Source organism: Cupressus sempervirens, chromosome 5 (genome assembly GCF_028749045.1).
Source record: "Cupressus sempervirens isolate cs-2001-9-10 chromosome 5, ASM2874904v1, whole genome shotgun sequence".
NCBI lineage: Eukaryota > Viridiplantae > Streptophyta > Pinopsida > Cupressales > Cupressaceae > Cupressus > Cupressus sempervirens.
Window position 1 is genome coordinate 1,016,959,502 of NC_143122.1, and position 14,684 is coordinate 1,016,974,185.

The 14,684-nt window shown below is 40.1% G+C and overlaps 1 protein-coding gene across 1 annotated transcript; it reads right to left on the reverse strand.

Annotated features, from left to right (window-relative positions):
• Positions 1-10,305: 10,305 nt before the first annotated feature.
• On the reverse strand, positions 10,306-11,051 carry LOC149559396 (uncharacterized). The gene has a single exon (XM_089833291.1). The coding sequence runs from the start codon at positions 10,844-10,846 to the stop codon at positions 10,379-10,381; it is 468 nt and encodes a 155-aa protein (XP_089689417.1). The 5' UTR covers positions 10,847-11,051; the 3' UTR covers positions 10,306-10,378.
• Positions 11,052-14,684: the final 3,633 nt, after the last annotated feature.

A 14,684-nucleotide genomic window follows, 5' to 3' on the forward strand; every position in this document is an offset into this window, starting at 1 on the left:
TCTGATGAACTCCACTTCTTTCGTCTTCCACTTTATCCAAAAAGGTCTAATCTTGATACCTACAACAAGATCACATCAATAAAAGGATCGAAGTACCAGCATAAAGTTCACCTTGAAGAATTTTGGGCAAATGTTGTAGATGAGCGCAAAATTAGAAAGAGAATGAATTCAAGACTGTTGTTAAGCATTGTCAGAACATGCAACATATTCCATGTTCCTGATCCAATGGAGGAGGATGGAAATGTGATGTGAAAAGGATTCAGTCCAAAAATGGTAGTTCATCCATATGATTGGCAAAAGAAAGAGGTCATAGATCTAGACACTTTCAAGGCTAGTCTTGGATTTTACTAAGTTGTAGATTGAGCATAAACTCACTAAACTAGTTATGCCAACAAATGGATTTACACAGATTAATTGGCCACTCGGAGATAAAAGACCAGGGAAAATATCCGAAGGGAGCACTGAAGAAAGAGGAACTCCATCTGAAAGTGTAGAAATGATGAAGGGCGCTCCCAATAATTTGAAACACAGAGCTGTGAATTATCACCTGGAGTTGTCCTAGACAATGTACAGGCATTCCTGATATAGGCATTTTCATATTGCCCAAGAAGTTTCTAGACATCAAACCCTAACCCTTAAGACAAACTAACCCTAAAATAACATATAGAGTCGGCCTGAAACACCTTTGACACTTATTTTGGAAGTTTTGGTCGGCCCAACTTCGGAAGGCCATAACTTTTGAACCATTGCTCCGATTGGGTATTATAACCCCTTTTCCAAATCCTTAGCTTCTAATCTATAGAGCTCACTCTACTTAAATTCCAATCTACCCCATTTCGAAGCCCCTTCGAGGCCTCTAAGGCCTTCAAAACTGAGCCTGAAGTTTTTATACCCAAATTGCACACCAAAACTCTGCAATAACTCCACGAATACTCATGATATGGCACTGAGCCTCAATTGGTAAGCTAATATATCTAAGATGAACATCCACCTCTAAAATTAGAACATTTTGAGCTCATATGACTGACTTACTAAGTAGCAAACCTCCAAAAACAAAAACTCTGCATTGAGACAGCCCTTATTAAAGAAACAAAAAGGAAATATTTTTGGGTGATGCAAGATTGCTCTTACACCCAGGATGCTCCTGCATCAAGAAACCAAGAAAGGAAAAGATGTAGCTTGAGAAAAGCGTCCTAGGAGTGAGACAGATGTCCAAGAGCCTCAACAAAAGAAGCATAAATCTGGAAATATTCCCTCCTCCGAGTCACACTCCCAGTGTTCAGGAGATAGAAACATTTGAGGAAGTAGAGACAAGTGTAAGGAGATTTGAGCGAGAAGAAAATTTGGCCAGGCCAGTACATGATAGACTGAGTATAATTGCTTATGAAAATTTTGTGCAAGGGAGAGGAAGAGATTAAGATAGAGCTATGGAGCAAAGTCCCATTGTAATCTTAGAAAGCAAAATGACAGGAGTCGTGGCTGGTCCAGAAGAGGAAGGAGCTCTCGCAACAGTGATACAAATTCCAGCTGTTGAAGATGTAGCTCCTGAAGTGACGGTGGATAGTCCAAGAGGTGAAGTGGAGATCAACATTCAAGCAGTCCAAAGGAAAGAACAATTCGTGATCCCGGTAGACCAGAGTATACCCATTCCAGAATGGTTAAATTAACGAATTTGGAAGAGTAAACAAAAAGAGGTTGATTGGCAAAAAGATTCACTTAGGTAGTTAGAGGAGAATCGAGCTCCAAGATTTTGCAAATTGCAACTCCTACAATTGACAACAGTAAGGATTGGATTGCTCTAGATAAGTACCATGTCACGGAAATTAATCTTGGCCATGCTTACAGGAGCAAATCATAGAAGAATTTGATAACTCTACTTAGGTTTTGAAAGATGAGCTAAAGAAGCTGGAAGAAGGATACCAAAAACAGAAAAAGAGAAATCAAAACCTTGTGACAGTACACCACTAACTTGCCTCATCCAGTAAGAGAGGAAGGTTCATTATTTGCCCCTCCAACAGATGTTTCAACTGAAGCAATAGACAATATTGACAAGATCACACGGACTGCTCAAGGTGCGAAGGTTTAGTTTGAAAGAATTCAAGAAGTTTTCAAAAATGCGGAAGAATTGGTGCAAATGTATACTAGGGCATTAGCTATACTCTTCAGGTTCTAGTGCATGGAGTAATCGTGGGAAGATGGGTGTATTCACCAAGATGGAATGATTTATGATATTTAAAATTTGATGGAGACCCCAAAGCAAGCATTGACCGATGGTGAAGTTATTGGCGAAGGGGAAGTCTATAATTTCCTTTGATGGTATAGTGCAATGATCACACAACTAAGGAAATTTTTAAGAGCTTCACCAAGGAATTTGCTTGATGGAAAAGGGTTGTTGACAACATCAAGCAGGGGGTGTCCAATACAGTCGCATCCATGTTTTCACAGAGATTGGTAGAGGATGAAATGACAACAGATTATTTGCAAGTCAAGTTGTAGGAGTTCTTTCAGCTGAATGTTTTCAAAAGAGATGATTTTGAGGACTTCTCCATCTTTTCGAATACCATGCACACCATTCAAGATTTTCTATTGGATTGGGAGGAAAGTTTAGGAAAGGCAGAAAGAGCAGTTGCAATTCTAGAATTCAAGCAAGAGGCAGCACCAAACATCAGCACAGAAGAAGATGGTGTTGGATCAATTTCATGCCTTTAGGCGAAGAAATCAAGGATAGATACATTTAAAACATGGTGTTCTTAATGGTCATTTAGTGCACCCCACTCCCTTTCTGAACAAGCATGCATAGAAGGCATTTATTACCCACTATAATAGTGGATTCCTTATTACATTATTGTAGATTCCTTTTACTTGTCCTAACCCTAATTAGGGCTGATGTGGCACAATATGGGCCATCGGTTATTGTGATCATCTGGGCCAACCATTGTAATCGAGGACCTATATAAAGGCCTCAGTTGTCATTTGTAAGGGAGGATTTTCTAAGATTGTTGCTATGAGCTACTAAGATAATAGAGATTTTATTGAAGCTTGGTGAATACTTGATGTGTCTTGGTGCTTGCTTATTCTCTTAAATTCCCTCATTTAGATTAAATTTAGTTTAGTTAAAGTGTTGTGATTGCAATACATAATGTGATGGTGTTTTGATGAATTCCTTTGATTCATACTTTTGTCGTTTTAGTGATTCTAAATCGTTGTGCAAAGTTAGCCTGAACCCCTTTTTATGCATATGTTACACTTTATCATTCATATCCAGTGTTCTTTATGATGGCATATGTGGTGGTATGAAAATATTTTGCATTACCCTTGAAGATTGCACCAACTCACATTTAGTTGTAGTATAACTTGGCAAAGCGAAGCTTGGTAAATTAAGGAATTTGTCAACCAAAATACCATTTGTTGTCATCACTACCCTTATGATGCAGAAGCATCCTGGGGTAGTAGGCAATCCTGTATGTTGGGAGTACCTTGGAACTTGCAATTGGAGAACTCGGTCGAAGAAGGGTTGATGCTCGGTCATTATGGGTTGTTCTTGGGGTATAGTGTTGCCAAAGGAACTCGGCAATCGAAGGAGCTCGATGAAGCTTGAGCTCATGCTCGGTTGATGTTGCTTGGTCATCTCTTGGTGGTACTCGATAGACGTGCTAGCTCGGCAATGCTTGGCTTGCTTGGAGATGCTTGGGGAGCTCGGCTGACCTGCTGGCTCGGTGATGCCTGGATTGTTCGGTAGTTTTGTTGAAAAGTAGGAGATAATTTCCACAGCTAGTCAAATTGTGATATTGCTATCAAGATTTAACGGTGTGATTTTTGAGTCAAACTCATTGACGCTCAGTCATTTTCTTTTCCAAATGGTGTTTTGGTAGATTTGATCAGCCCACTTGGTGCATTTAACGCATGTGTGGTGTGATCGTGATGTAGAGCGATCATAGAGATGTGTGCAGACCTATTGGGTCTTGGTTATTTATCCTATGCGTATTTAATGTTTGTTGTAAGCCAACTAGTGGCATATTGAATTTCTTTAGGTTCTAGATGATTCTATTTGCAACAGACCAACTTGTGGTCGTGCAAGTATAAAACAAGGGCTTGGGTAGAGTTGTAGGAAATTCAATCAGAGAGCTGAAGAGCAAAGATTCGAGTTTGGGATCTGGAGTTGGAATTTGTAAGCAAAGTCAATAGTTGTGGCTTAAGAAACAAGGAGACTGCTTGGTGGGGCTTGTGAGCACAAGTTTAGATCTCGCTTGAGGTTTCTCTAAATTGTTGTTGTGTTACAAATTTGGGCTAGCTAGGGTTTGGGTTGGATCTTGAGGGATCTTGCAAAATTGTTACTTGCTTTGTTTTGGCCGTAACTGGTAAAGCTTTATAGCTCGGCACATTGCATGTAACCAGTTGATTTATAAATAAGAGTTGTTTGGTATCAGATCTTGCATCTTGTGTGGTGTTTCCGTTGTGTAGTTACTTGCTAGGAACCAGATCACCTTTGTTGGGGGTACATCTAGGTCTGTACTACATAAAGTGGTATCACAGAGCAGGAGTTCCTGAGTGTGTAAACAAATTGCCGAGTGAGGCAATTTGCACCAAGATCTTGGGTGGTTGTTGGAGCATGATTGCAGAGAAGTTTGTGTGATTTATATTGCAAATTCGTGTTCCTAGACTTGTGATTTGTTCTTGGTTGTTTGTGCAAGGTGGCAGGTTGAAATCTAACTTGCAAGCAACTCGGTCTTGTCTCAAGGTGCTCAGGTAGAATTTGTTGCAAAGGGTTTACAAAAATTTTGGAAGATGTCTCCAAGAAGATTGGACCCTAGGGTGATTGCAGATCTCTGTGATGTTGTGGAGACTAAGATTTCAAAGAAGGTTAAAGCGGATTTCAGATCTAAGATGGAATTAATGAAGAATGATATGGTCGCTAAGATCATGAGAGCTATTGCTAGTGTACCTAGGAATGTGGGTACTGAAGATGGTAATGAGGAAGCCACTAAAGACTTTGAGACTACTAGATCTAGTGGTGAAGATAGAACTGACCATGTAGAAAGATTTGTGGATAACAGAGCTGGTTGGTTGGATAGATCTAATGCTCTGTTGAAGCAGAAGCAAAAGCACAAGATGGATGTTTCTAATTTCTCAGGTACTTCGAATCTTGAAGACCTAAATGATTGGATTGGTGAGCTAGAAGACTGCTTTGAGTTAAAGGATATTGGTGATCCGTTCAAAGTGGGTTGGCACAAACTAAGTTTAAAGGACATGTTGCTCTTTGGTGGAAAGAATTGCAAAGAGATAGAGAAGAGGAAGGTCAAATGAAGATCACTCGTTGGAGATTGATGGTGACTAAGTTGAAAGTTAAGTTCATTCTTGTTGATTATGAACTTGAGTTGTTCAAGAGATTGCAGAATCTGAAACAGAAGGATATGTCTATGAAAGATTACACCGAGTTTTAGAAGTTGACAATTCGGTCTACACATAGAGAACTTTCTAAAGAGAAGGTGGCTCGATATATTAATGGTTTGAGATTCAATATTTAGGATGAGGATGGTATGCTGAAGATTGATTCGGATGAGGATGCTTATCAGTATGCTCTAAAGGTAGAAGATAAGTTGAAAAAAAGACAAGGTAGTTCCTGAGGGAAGGAGTAGGATCACTTGGCAAAAGATAAACCAAGTGCAGGAGGTGAACCAAAACCTATTAAGCAAAAGAATAGCACATGTAGAGGTGAATTTAAGGGTACTTGTTTTCGTTGTGGAGAAGGTCATAGATCTTTTGAATGTTCCCAAAAGGTCGAAGATAGAAGAGTTGTTGTGGTAAATGAGAATGTGGACATAGTCAATGAACCTGAGCAAAGGGGATAATTTGTTGGCTCGGCGAGTATTGTTTGGTAAAAGGGTATTGGAACCTTGTCAAAGGAGTAATTTGTTCAGGACTCGTTGTAAGTCTACTGGTAAAATTTATAATGTGATTGTGGATGGTGGTAGTACTGATAATCTTGTTGCTAAGGAGATGGATCAGAAACTTGGTTTGAAGAGAGTGAGACATCCTTGTCCTTATAGGATTGGTTGGTTACGAGATGAACATGCTTTGGAAGTGAGGGAGCAATGTCTCGTTAATTTTTAGATTGGACAGTATGTTGATCAAGTGTTGTGTGATGTTGTGGACATGAGTAGTTGTCACATATTACTTGGTAGACCTTAGTAGTATGATTGTAGGGCTATGCATGATTGTGTCAAGAATGTGTTTACATTTGAGAAACGTGGCATGAAGTTTTCATTGATTCCTTTGCAGAATGAGGAACTTGACAAGAGCAACCTAAGTTTTGGCAACCGAGTTGAATTGAAGGATTCTAAGAGGGTTAGAGATCAATGTGGAAAACAGACTTGTGGTACACTGCAAAAGGATGTGAAGAATCCGAGCAAACAGTTGAATGTTGCTAAAAGTGATTGACAAAAGTGGAATAGAGGAAAGAGTGTACAAGTTGAAGACTTGGAGGACATGTATGTGAAGAACCAATTTGGGGTTTATGTGTTGAATCCTAGAAAATGTTCTTCCAGTTACTAAGAGCATCTTTTTCGCATCTGGGGTGTCTGATGCAGAAGCATCCTGGTTAGTTGGCAATCATGTATGTTGGGAGTACGTTGGACCTTGGAGTTGGAGAACTCGATCGAAGAAGGGTTGATGCTCGGTCATTATGGGTTGTTCTTGGGGTATAGTGTTGCCCGAGGAACTCGACAATCGAAGGAGCTCAGTGAAGCTTGAGCTCATGCTCGATTGATGTTGCTCGGTCATCTCTTGGTGGTGCTCGGCAGCCATACTAGCTCGGCAATGCTTGGCTTGCTCAGCAATGCTTGGGGAGCTCGGCAGGTGTGCTAGATCTGTGATGCCTGGATTGCTCAGTAGTTTTGTTGACGCTCGGTCATGTGATTTGTTGAATGGTGTTATGGCGGATTCAATCCACCAACTTGGTGCATTTAATGCACATGGAGTGTGATTGTGACGTAGAGTGATCATAGAGATGTGTGCAAACCTATTTGGGTCTTGGTGATTTATCCTATGTGTATTTAATGTTTGTTGTGAGCCAACTTGTGCCATATTGTATTTCTTCGGGTTCTAGATGGTTCTATTTGCAACAGGTCGACTTGTGGTCATGCAAGTATAAAAGAAGGGCTTGGGTTGAGTTGCAAGAAATTCAGTCAGAGAGCTAGAAAGCAGAGATTCGAGTTTGGGATCTTGAGATGAAATTTGTAAGCGGAGCTAGTAGTTGTGGCTTAAGAAACAAGGAGATTGCTTGGTGGCCTGCAAGCACAAGTTTAGATCTCGCTTGAGAATTCTTCAAATTGCTTTTGTGTTACAAATCTGGGCTAGCTAGGATTTGGATTGGATCTTGAGGGATCTTGCAAAACTGTTACTTGCTTTAATTTGGCTGTATCCAAGAAGGCCTTTCAACCCGGCACATTGCATGTAATCAGTTGATTTATGAATAAGAGTTGTTTGGTATCAGATCTTGCATCTTGTGTGGTGTTTCCATTGTGTGGTTACTTGATGGGAACCAGATCACCTCTGTTGGGGATACATCTAGGTTTGTACTGCATCACCTTAGGATTAGAATAAAACCCCTAAACCCTATCCTATTTCATTTCTACATATTTTGTGAAAATCCAGAAAGTACTTCATTGCAAAAACTTCAGATAGCTCCCACATCCAGTATGGCTTGAAATGAATATGAATATAAACACAGAAGACCCCTTGTGATCATCAGCAAATCACATCAACCACCGAGCTTATCCATAGTCAAGACCTAACATTGAAGGAACCTTGAAGTCATTGTATGATCCTCTAGCAATCTTAGCATACACGAGACTTTATTCAAGAGAGGAGGGAGGATAAGATATTTCGGTATTTTGTTCTACTGTTTGGTGGGTCATAAAACACACATCAACTGTTGTCTTGAGTCTCTTGACCTTTCATTGTCTTGTCTTCAATATCCATGCACAGTCTCTTCATTAGCCTATGCTGAAGACTCTTCATGTTCTTCAAAAAGTGTGGCTCTTCATATGAAAGATCATTTCATTAATGAAAACTCTTCGCAGCCTGATCATAATAGAGGATCAGATAATGCAGCATTAAATATCTCAAATTGATGCAATCATAGGTACACAGATATCTCCTACAGCTACCAAACCTTAACATTCCTGAGTGTTAGGTAAAGAGTTTAAATCTGAAGTTTTCTCATTGTTTAAGGACTATTGACATTCATGGAGAACTGCCAGCGACCTGTCCCACCCATAATCAACTAGGAATCATACCCAGCAACCAAATCTGAAGGTTTACAGCTCCTGTGCCTGTTATGTAGTAATCATCTACATTCAAGGAAGAATCTGAATGGAACAAACCTTACCTGTGCCTGTGCAAACGCTTGGGACACCACCCAAGTACCCCATATTTCAAGTGACAATCAACTAAAGGATCAGATCCAGCATGTCCAGAGGCGCTTGCAGCTGGTAATCTGGCCACAGTCCAGTGCATAGATTTCACAAGGTGCAGAAGGTTTGCTTTCATTAAGTTCATACAGCCTGTGAATGAAGAAACTAGCCACCTCAGATCTGACTGCACACTAGCAAAGAGAAGAAAGAACCAGCAGCATAGACTCCCCAACAACATTGTAACAGCATCTAGCTTTGGGTAACCGATCCCTGCATTGTTCAGTTAGGAATTCTATATTGACATCTGCCTGTTTTCTGCAAGCTGTCCTAAATTTCTAAATTGTGTGGACAAGCAGCTATTACACTTCTATTCAATTCAAATCAGAAATTATTATAGTCATCATGCATTTCTTTTCCTGGTTCAGTTCGTTGTTGAGTTAATCTGAATGTAGAGTTAAGCTACTCCCCACTAAGCCCTATTTCAGCTGTCCCCTGAATACTACTTTCTGAAAAATTAATCCCCAAAACACGTCCCACTGACACTTGCCATCCCATCTGGAAACTTGGTGGAACATAGCTATTTACCTCACATGCCATTTGAAATTGTTTCTTGGAATGTATGAAGTTTCTGTTTGGATTTTCAATCTTTGTTATGGCTTTTCCTTTGCAGTGATCAATTTTAGTCAAAAAAACTCAAAACCAGCTTCTACAACTTTTTCGGATTTCAGTCCAGGTTTGATAAATTTCAGATTAGCAAAACAGAAAATCTTGTTCGGAAATTGGAACATAACGCTAGAATGTATTGTAGAATAGCACTATTTTAGACCAACAAGTTTGGACAAGAGAACAAAGCAAAGCGAGCGAATCCATTATTAAAGTTGAGCACTTCCACAGAAATGAAGCAAAGGAATATGTTGTCAGAAACCAGAAATGGAAAATAAGAAAGCAAGGGCAACGTGACAGGAAGCGGGGCTTCCATAAAGGGGGCGTGGACCAAAACGCACAAGACATGATGAAAGTTCAAAATTGAACAAAATATTCAATCCAATATGCAGCGCATGGCAAACACCAACAGCCGAATCTGCCTGTATGACCAGGAGTAAACTTGATGGAAGGCATCCCCCTCAACTGTGAGGACGACGCCAAAGGTTAGCCCAAAAATGGGGATTTTACCAAGTTAAAAAATAAGTGCAAAAGTTCCCTCGTTTCACTAATGACAAGGCATAGAAGCATATCCTTTAAATCACACTTGATCATGCATGAGCGAAGCAAAGGAATCAATCACCTGACAATTAGCCAATAGTTTAAGAAAAGACAATAAATAGTTTGAGAAAAGCTTAGTTGACTGAAAAACATGTAAAACATCGAAGTTGGGAGAAAACTGGAAACGGTTACAAACATCCAGTTTTCAATAGGAAATCCTATAATCTGCACTTCAACTGTGAGGAGTGTTCCAACCAAAATGGGAATCTTACCAAATTTTAAAATAAGGGGAAAAGGTACCCTAGTTTCAATAATGACAAAGCATACAAGCGTATCTTTTCAATCAAACTTGATCAAGCATGAGCAAAGAAAAGGAATGAATCCCCTGACGATTAGCGCATAATCTAAGAAAAGAAAATAAATAGTTTGAGAAAAGCCCAGTTGACTGAAAAGCATGTAAAACGTCAAAGTTGTGAGGAAACTGGACATGGTGACAAACATCCAGTTTACAACAGGAAATTCTAGTCCTACAAACTGTTCTTCAGCAGAATAATGAAATGGGGGCAGGGGACTACTGACAAATGACTGCCATAAGAAATAAATAAATTATTTTTAAACAAGCAATACAAACTGCAATTGATCAGACATGGTAAGAAAACCGATAGATGCATAAACAAAAAGCATCAAATTTTGGTACATCTTCCATAGATTATATTGCAATTGTAGAAGTACAAATATTCGAAATCTTACACGATAGGCATTTAAGGATCATTGCCAGTTCCCGATCTTCCAAAGGCAACCTCATCCATAGTCTGCCCCTGTCTCTTATACCTCCCACCTGAGGCCACAAAACCAGGGCAAGGCCTATAGGCCTTGATAGGCCACCATGTAAAACCAGGAATAGTTCCAATACCACCTTGAATCCTGCCTTCTCCATTGCAGCCCTTTTCAATCTCCTCCCTTCCACAGGCCTTACAACCCACTAAACTGCTCTTCTTATCCTGCTCTTGCAAAGCAGTAGCACCGCCAGAAGTTGCTGTAATACCATCATCAGAAACGGCTCTGGCCAAGCCAATAGAAGGAAACATGGGGTTCCGTGAATGTATGGTATTTTGGCAATAGAGGGTGGTTTGGAGAAACTGTGTTGGACGTCTCTGAGTATCTGAGTAGTTTCTGGGTGTGGAGTTAATGAGCAAAGCTCGTGGTGAAATAAGACAGACCATTGCCATTGATTGGCAGCAGAGGCAAATCCTGGTTTTCGGAGGTGTTGGCAGAACTTTTTTGTAATTGGGTGGTAATATTTGTAGAGATTGAATTATGTTCTTTATCTAATGGTGACGGTTGTACTAAAATTGCGGATATTAGAAAGAAATCACGAGCCATGAAATTAAAGAGGTCATCAGCTATAACAATTGTGCACCGCAAGTCGTACAAGCAGAATAAGCATCTTTCCCACTCGCATATCGTGCAACTGTTATGGCCGTTTGGTTGTTGGTATATGATTTGAGAATTGGCATTCGAAATTTTGGATTTGAGATTTTGGAACGTGAAATCTTCAGTACGGTTTTCAGAATTTGATTTGAAACTATTTGGTTCACCAAAAATTTATTAAGAAAATAGACATTTCTTCTGTTTGATTGCACGCTTCTTGAATTGGAATACCAACCAGAATTTTAGTCAACCATATTGATGTGCATGTTTTGTATATTGATGTGCATGTTTTGTACCATTCATTCTTCAATATGTTGGGAAATTCATTCAACTTGACTAATCTACATGCATTGTGCATTACTTTCTTCAAAATGCTAAATCATGTTTTCTAATAATTACAAACTTTTTATATTTTCAGAATTTTTGGAACTGATTGGTTCACCAAAAATTTATTAGGAGAATACGCATTTCTTCTCTTTGATTGCACATTTCTTGAATTGGAATACCAACCAGGATTTTATTCAACCATATTGATGTGCATGTTTTGTACAATTCATTCTTCAATATGTTAGGAAATTCATTCAACTTAACTAATCTACATGCATTGTGCATTACTTTCTTCAAAATGCCAAATCATGTTTTCTAATAATTACAAACTGGTTACATTGTTCAGCCAAATTTCCCAATTTTTTCACTATTTCCACATTAGTGGTTGTTCATTACCACTATTGTTGTAGCTTAAGACACAAAATGAGGCACTATATGACATGCTGTTTGCACCTTATGTGGGAAATATTGTGTCTAGTGTTGTTGTCATCAGAACCTTTGTGGCTTCTTTGTCAGAATAGATTTTCAGCGCAATTTCCATCAGGGCTTCTCAACTATAAACTACGACTAGAGTTTATGGACCTTGGCAAGAACAACTTCACTGGCAATATACCCAATTGGATTGCAAGCTTAAAAAATATGTGAGTTGTTGTTCTTAGATTGAATAATCTATTGGGTGCAATTCCTTCATAATTTTTCATTTCTCAGGTGTCATCCCCCCTGAAATCACAAAATTACTCGCCATGGCTATTGTTTAAAACAATGGTGAAAGGTATGGAAGGTACTTTAATGCTTATGAAATGCATTATCAGAAAGGGGTTAACATTACCAACAAGGGTCCTTCTGCACCATAATAATCTACTCTGGGCCATTCCTTCTGATTCTGAAGTAAGAGAAGCTCTTTTTTCTCTTCCGACGGATAAATCGCCTAGCCCTGATGGCTTTCCCACCTTCTTTTTCCAAATGTAATGGCCCGTCATTATGAAAGATGTTGTGAAGGTGGTTCGAGAATTCTTTGAAGCCAGAAGTATTCTGAAGGAAATAAACTCTACATTCTTAGTTCTTAGTCCCAAAGTGCCAGGAGCTGACACTTTGGATAAGTTTAGACCCATCAGTTTATGCAACTCCTTTTATAAAATCATCTCGAAGGTGCTCACTTCGAGGCTGCTTAAGCTTCTCCCCCTAATCATTTCTCAGCAACAATCTGGTTTTGTTCCGGGCAGACAGATTCTAGATTTGATTAGTATGGTGCATGAAGTGATTCACTCTATGGAAGCTGGAAAGAGAGAAGGGATGTTACTCAAACTAGACATGTCCAAAGCTTACGACCGGGTTGATTGGTCTTTTTTGAATTTGGTGTTGAAGGCTTTTGGCTTTGATGTCAAATCGTGTAAGCTAATCTCCCAACTGGTCACCACTCCCTCTCTAGCTATTTTAGTTAATGGATCCCCCTCTGATTTCTTCAAACCTACCAGAGGCCTACGTCAGGGGGATCCTCTATTGCCTATTCTCTTCATTATCCTGGCAGAATGCATTGGCAGACTCATGGAGAAGAAAAAGAAAGAAAGGAGGATCAAAGGTTTTAAACCCTCTTCCAAATGCACCCCCTTTACGCATCAGCAATTTGTAGATGACACTATTATGGGAGGAGAGGCCTCGGTCAAGGAGGCAAAGGCTATGAAAGACACTTTGGATACCTACTCTAGAGGGTCGGGGCAGCTCATCAATTGGGACAAAAGTTATGTTTTCTTTATCAATAATCCGGAGGAAAGACAGAAGAGAATCTCCAAAATCCTAGGATGTCAGGTGGGGCAGCTTCCTTCTACCTACCTTGGTCTCCCCTTGCGAGCGTCCCCTTCAGATTCCTTCTAGAATGGCATCATGGAAAGGTTCAGTAAGAAATTGGCAGGCTGGAAAGGAGCCATTCTTAGCCAAGCTAGAAAATGTCAACTAGTTAAATCCATCCTTCAAAACTTGCCGATATATGCTCTAAGCCTTTTTACCATACCGGTGAAATACACTAAGAGGATGGAGAAAATCTAGAGGGATTTTTTGTGGACGAGAGCTTAAAGGAATAAAAGATACCCCCTTGTTGCTTGGGACAAAGTTTTCCTCCCCAAGAAGAATGGAGGCCTGGAAATTAGGAAGCTCATTCACCTCAATAAGGCCCTCCTAGCAAAGCAAATTTGGTGCATCTTTAGCAGCACTGGGGATTGGAGAGACACTGTAGTTAATAAATATATAAAGAGGCCCTCTATTCATTTCACCCTCTTCAGTGAGGACATCCCAAGAGGTTCTGTTGTTTGGAATGGTTTCTTAAAAGCCAGAGACTTGGCTAACTCTCAAGTCTCCTGGAAGATGGGTAATGGGGAGGATATTCTATTCTGGTCAGACAATTGGCTTTCTTAGGGCCCCCTTATGAACAACCCTAGTTATGGGTTTTGGGCTAATGATTGCATCAACCTTTATGGGCACAAAGTTAGCAATTACAGGACCGGTTAGGGTTGGAGGGACCTTTCCATTATCTCAGATGACCTCAAACCAATCATGATCATGCTTAATTCCTTGTCCCTTAGCAACAATAAGAATGAACTAGTTTGGAGGGATAATGCCAATGGGCTCTATTTGGTTGCCTCTGGGTACTCTGCTTTATGGAGCCTAAAAGAGTCTCCCCCTTGGTCGAGGGCTTGGATCCCTAGCCTTACGCCTAAAGTCAACATGTTTTTTTGGTTGGCTCTTCAGGACAAAACCCTAACCTAAGAAAATCTCATCAAAAGAGGTCACACCATGCCCAACAGATGTGTTTTGTGTAAAGATGAGTTGGAGACAGGCAATCATATGTTCATTCACTGTTCTTTCTCTGGGATAGTATGAGGCATCCTCACCCAGGACTTAGGCCATAGCTGGTGCTATCCTTCTAACCTCCTAGACTTTTTCTATCAATGGCATGGCTTGTTCAATGGGTTTGTCTTGAAGGAAATTAGCTCCTAGATCTTGCCCCATTTTTGTTGGAGCATATGGAAGGAGAGAAACAATAGGATTTTCAGAGACAGGGAGGAGCCAACTTTAGTTGTTGGGAGAAAGATTTTTAGTAACATAAAGGAAAACTTTTCTATGAGGAAGGGGGGAGAATTTGAGATAGGAGGCAGGATCAAGGAGAAGGTTAAAGATAGTTTGAGGAAAAGACAAGAAGCCAAGTGGTTCCTTCCCCCTGAAGGCTGGCACAAAGCCAACTTCAACGGAGCCTCCAAGGGCAACCCTGGCTCCTCGGGTAGTGGAGGCGTGATTAGGAATGAAAATGGAGATAGT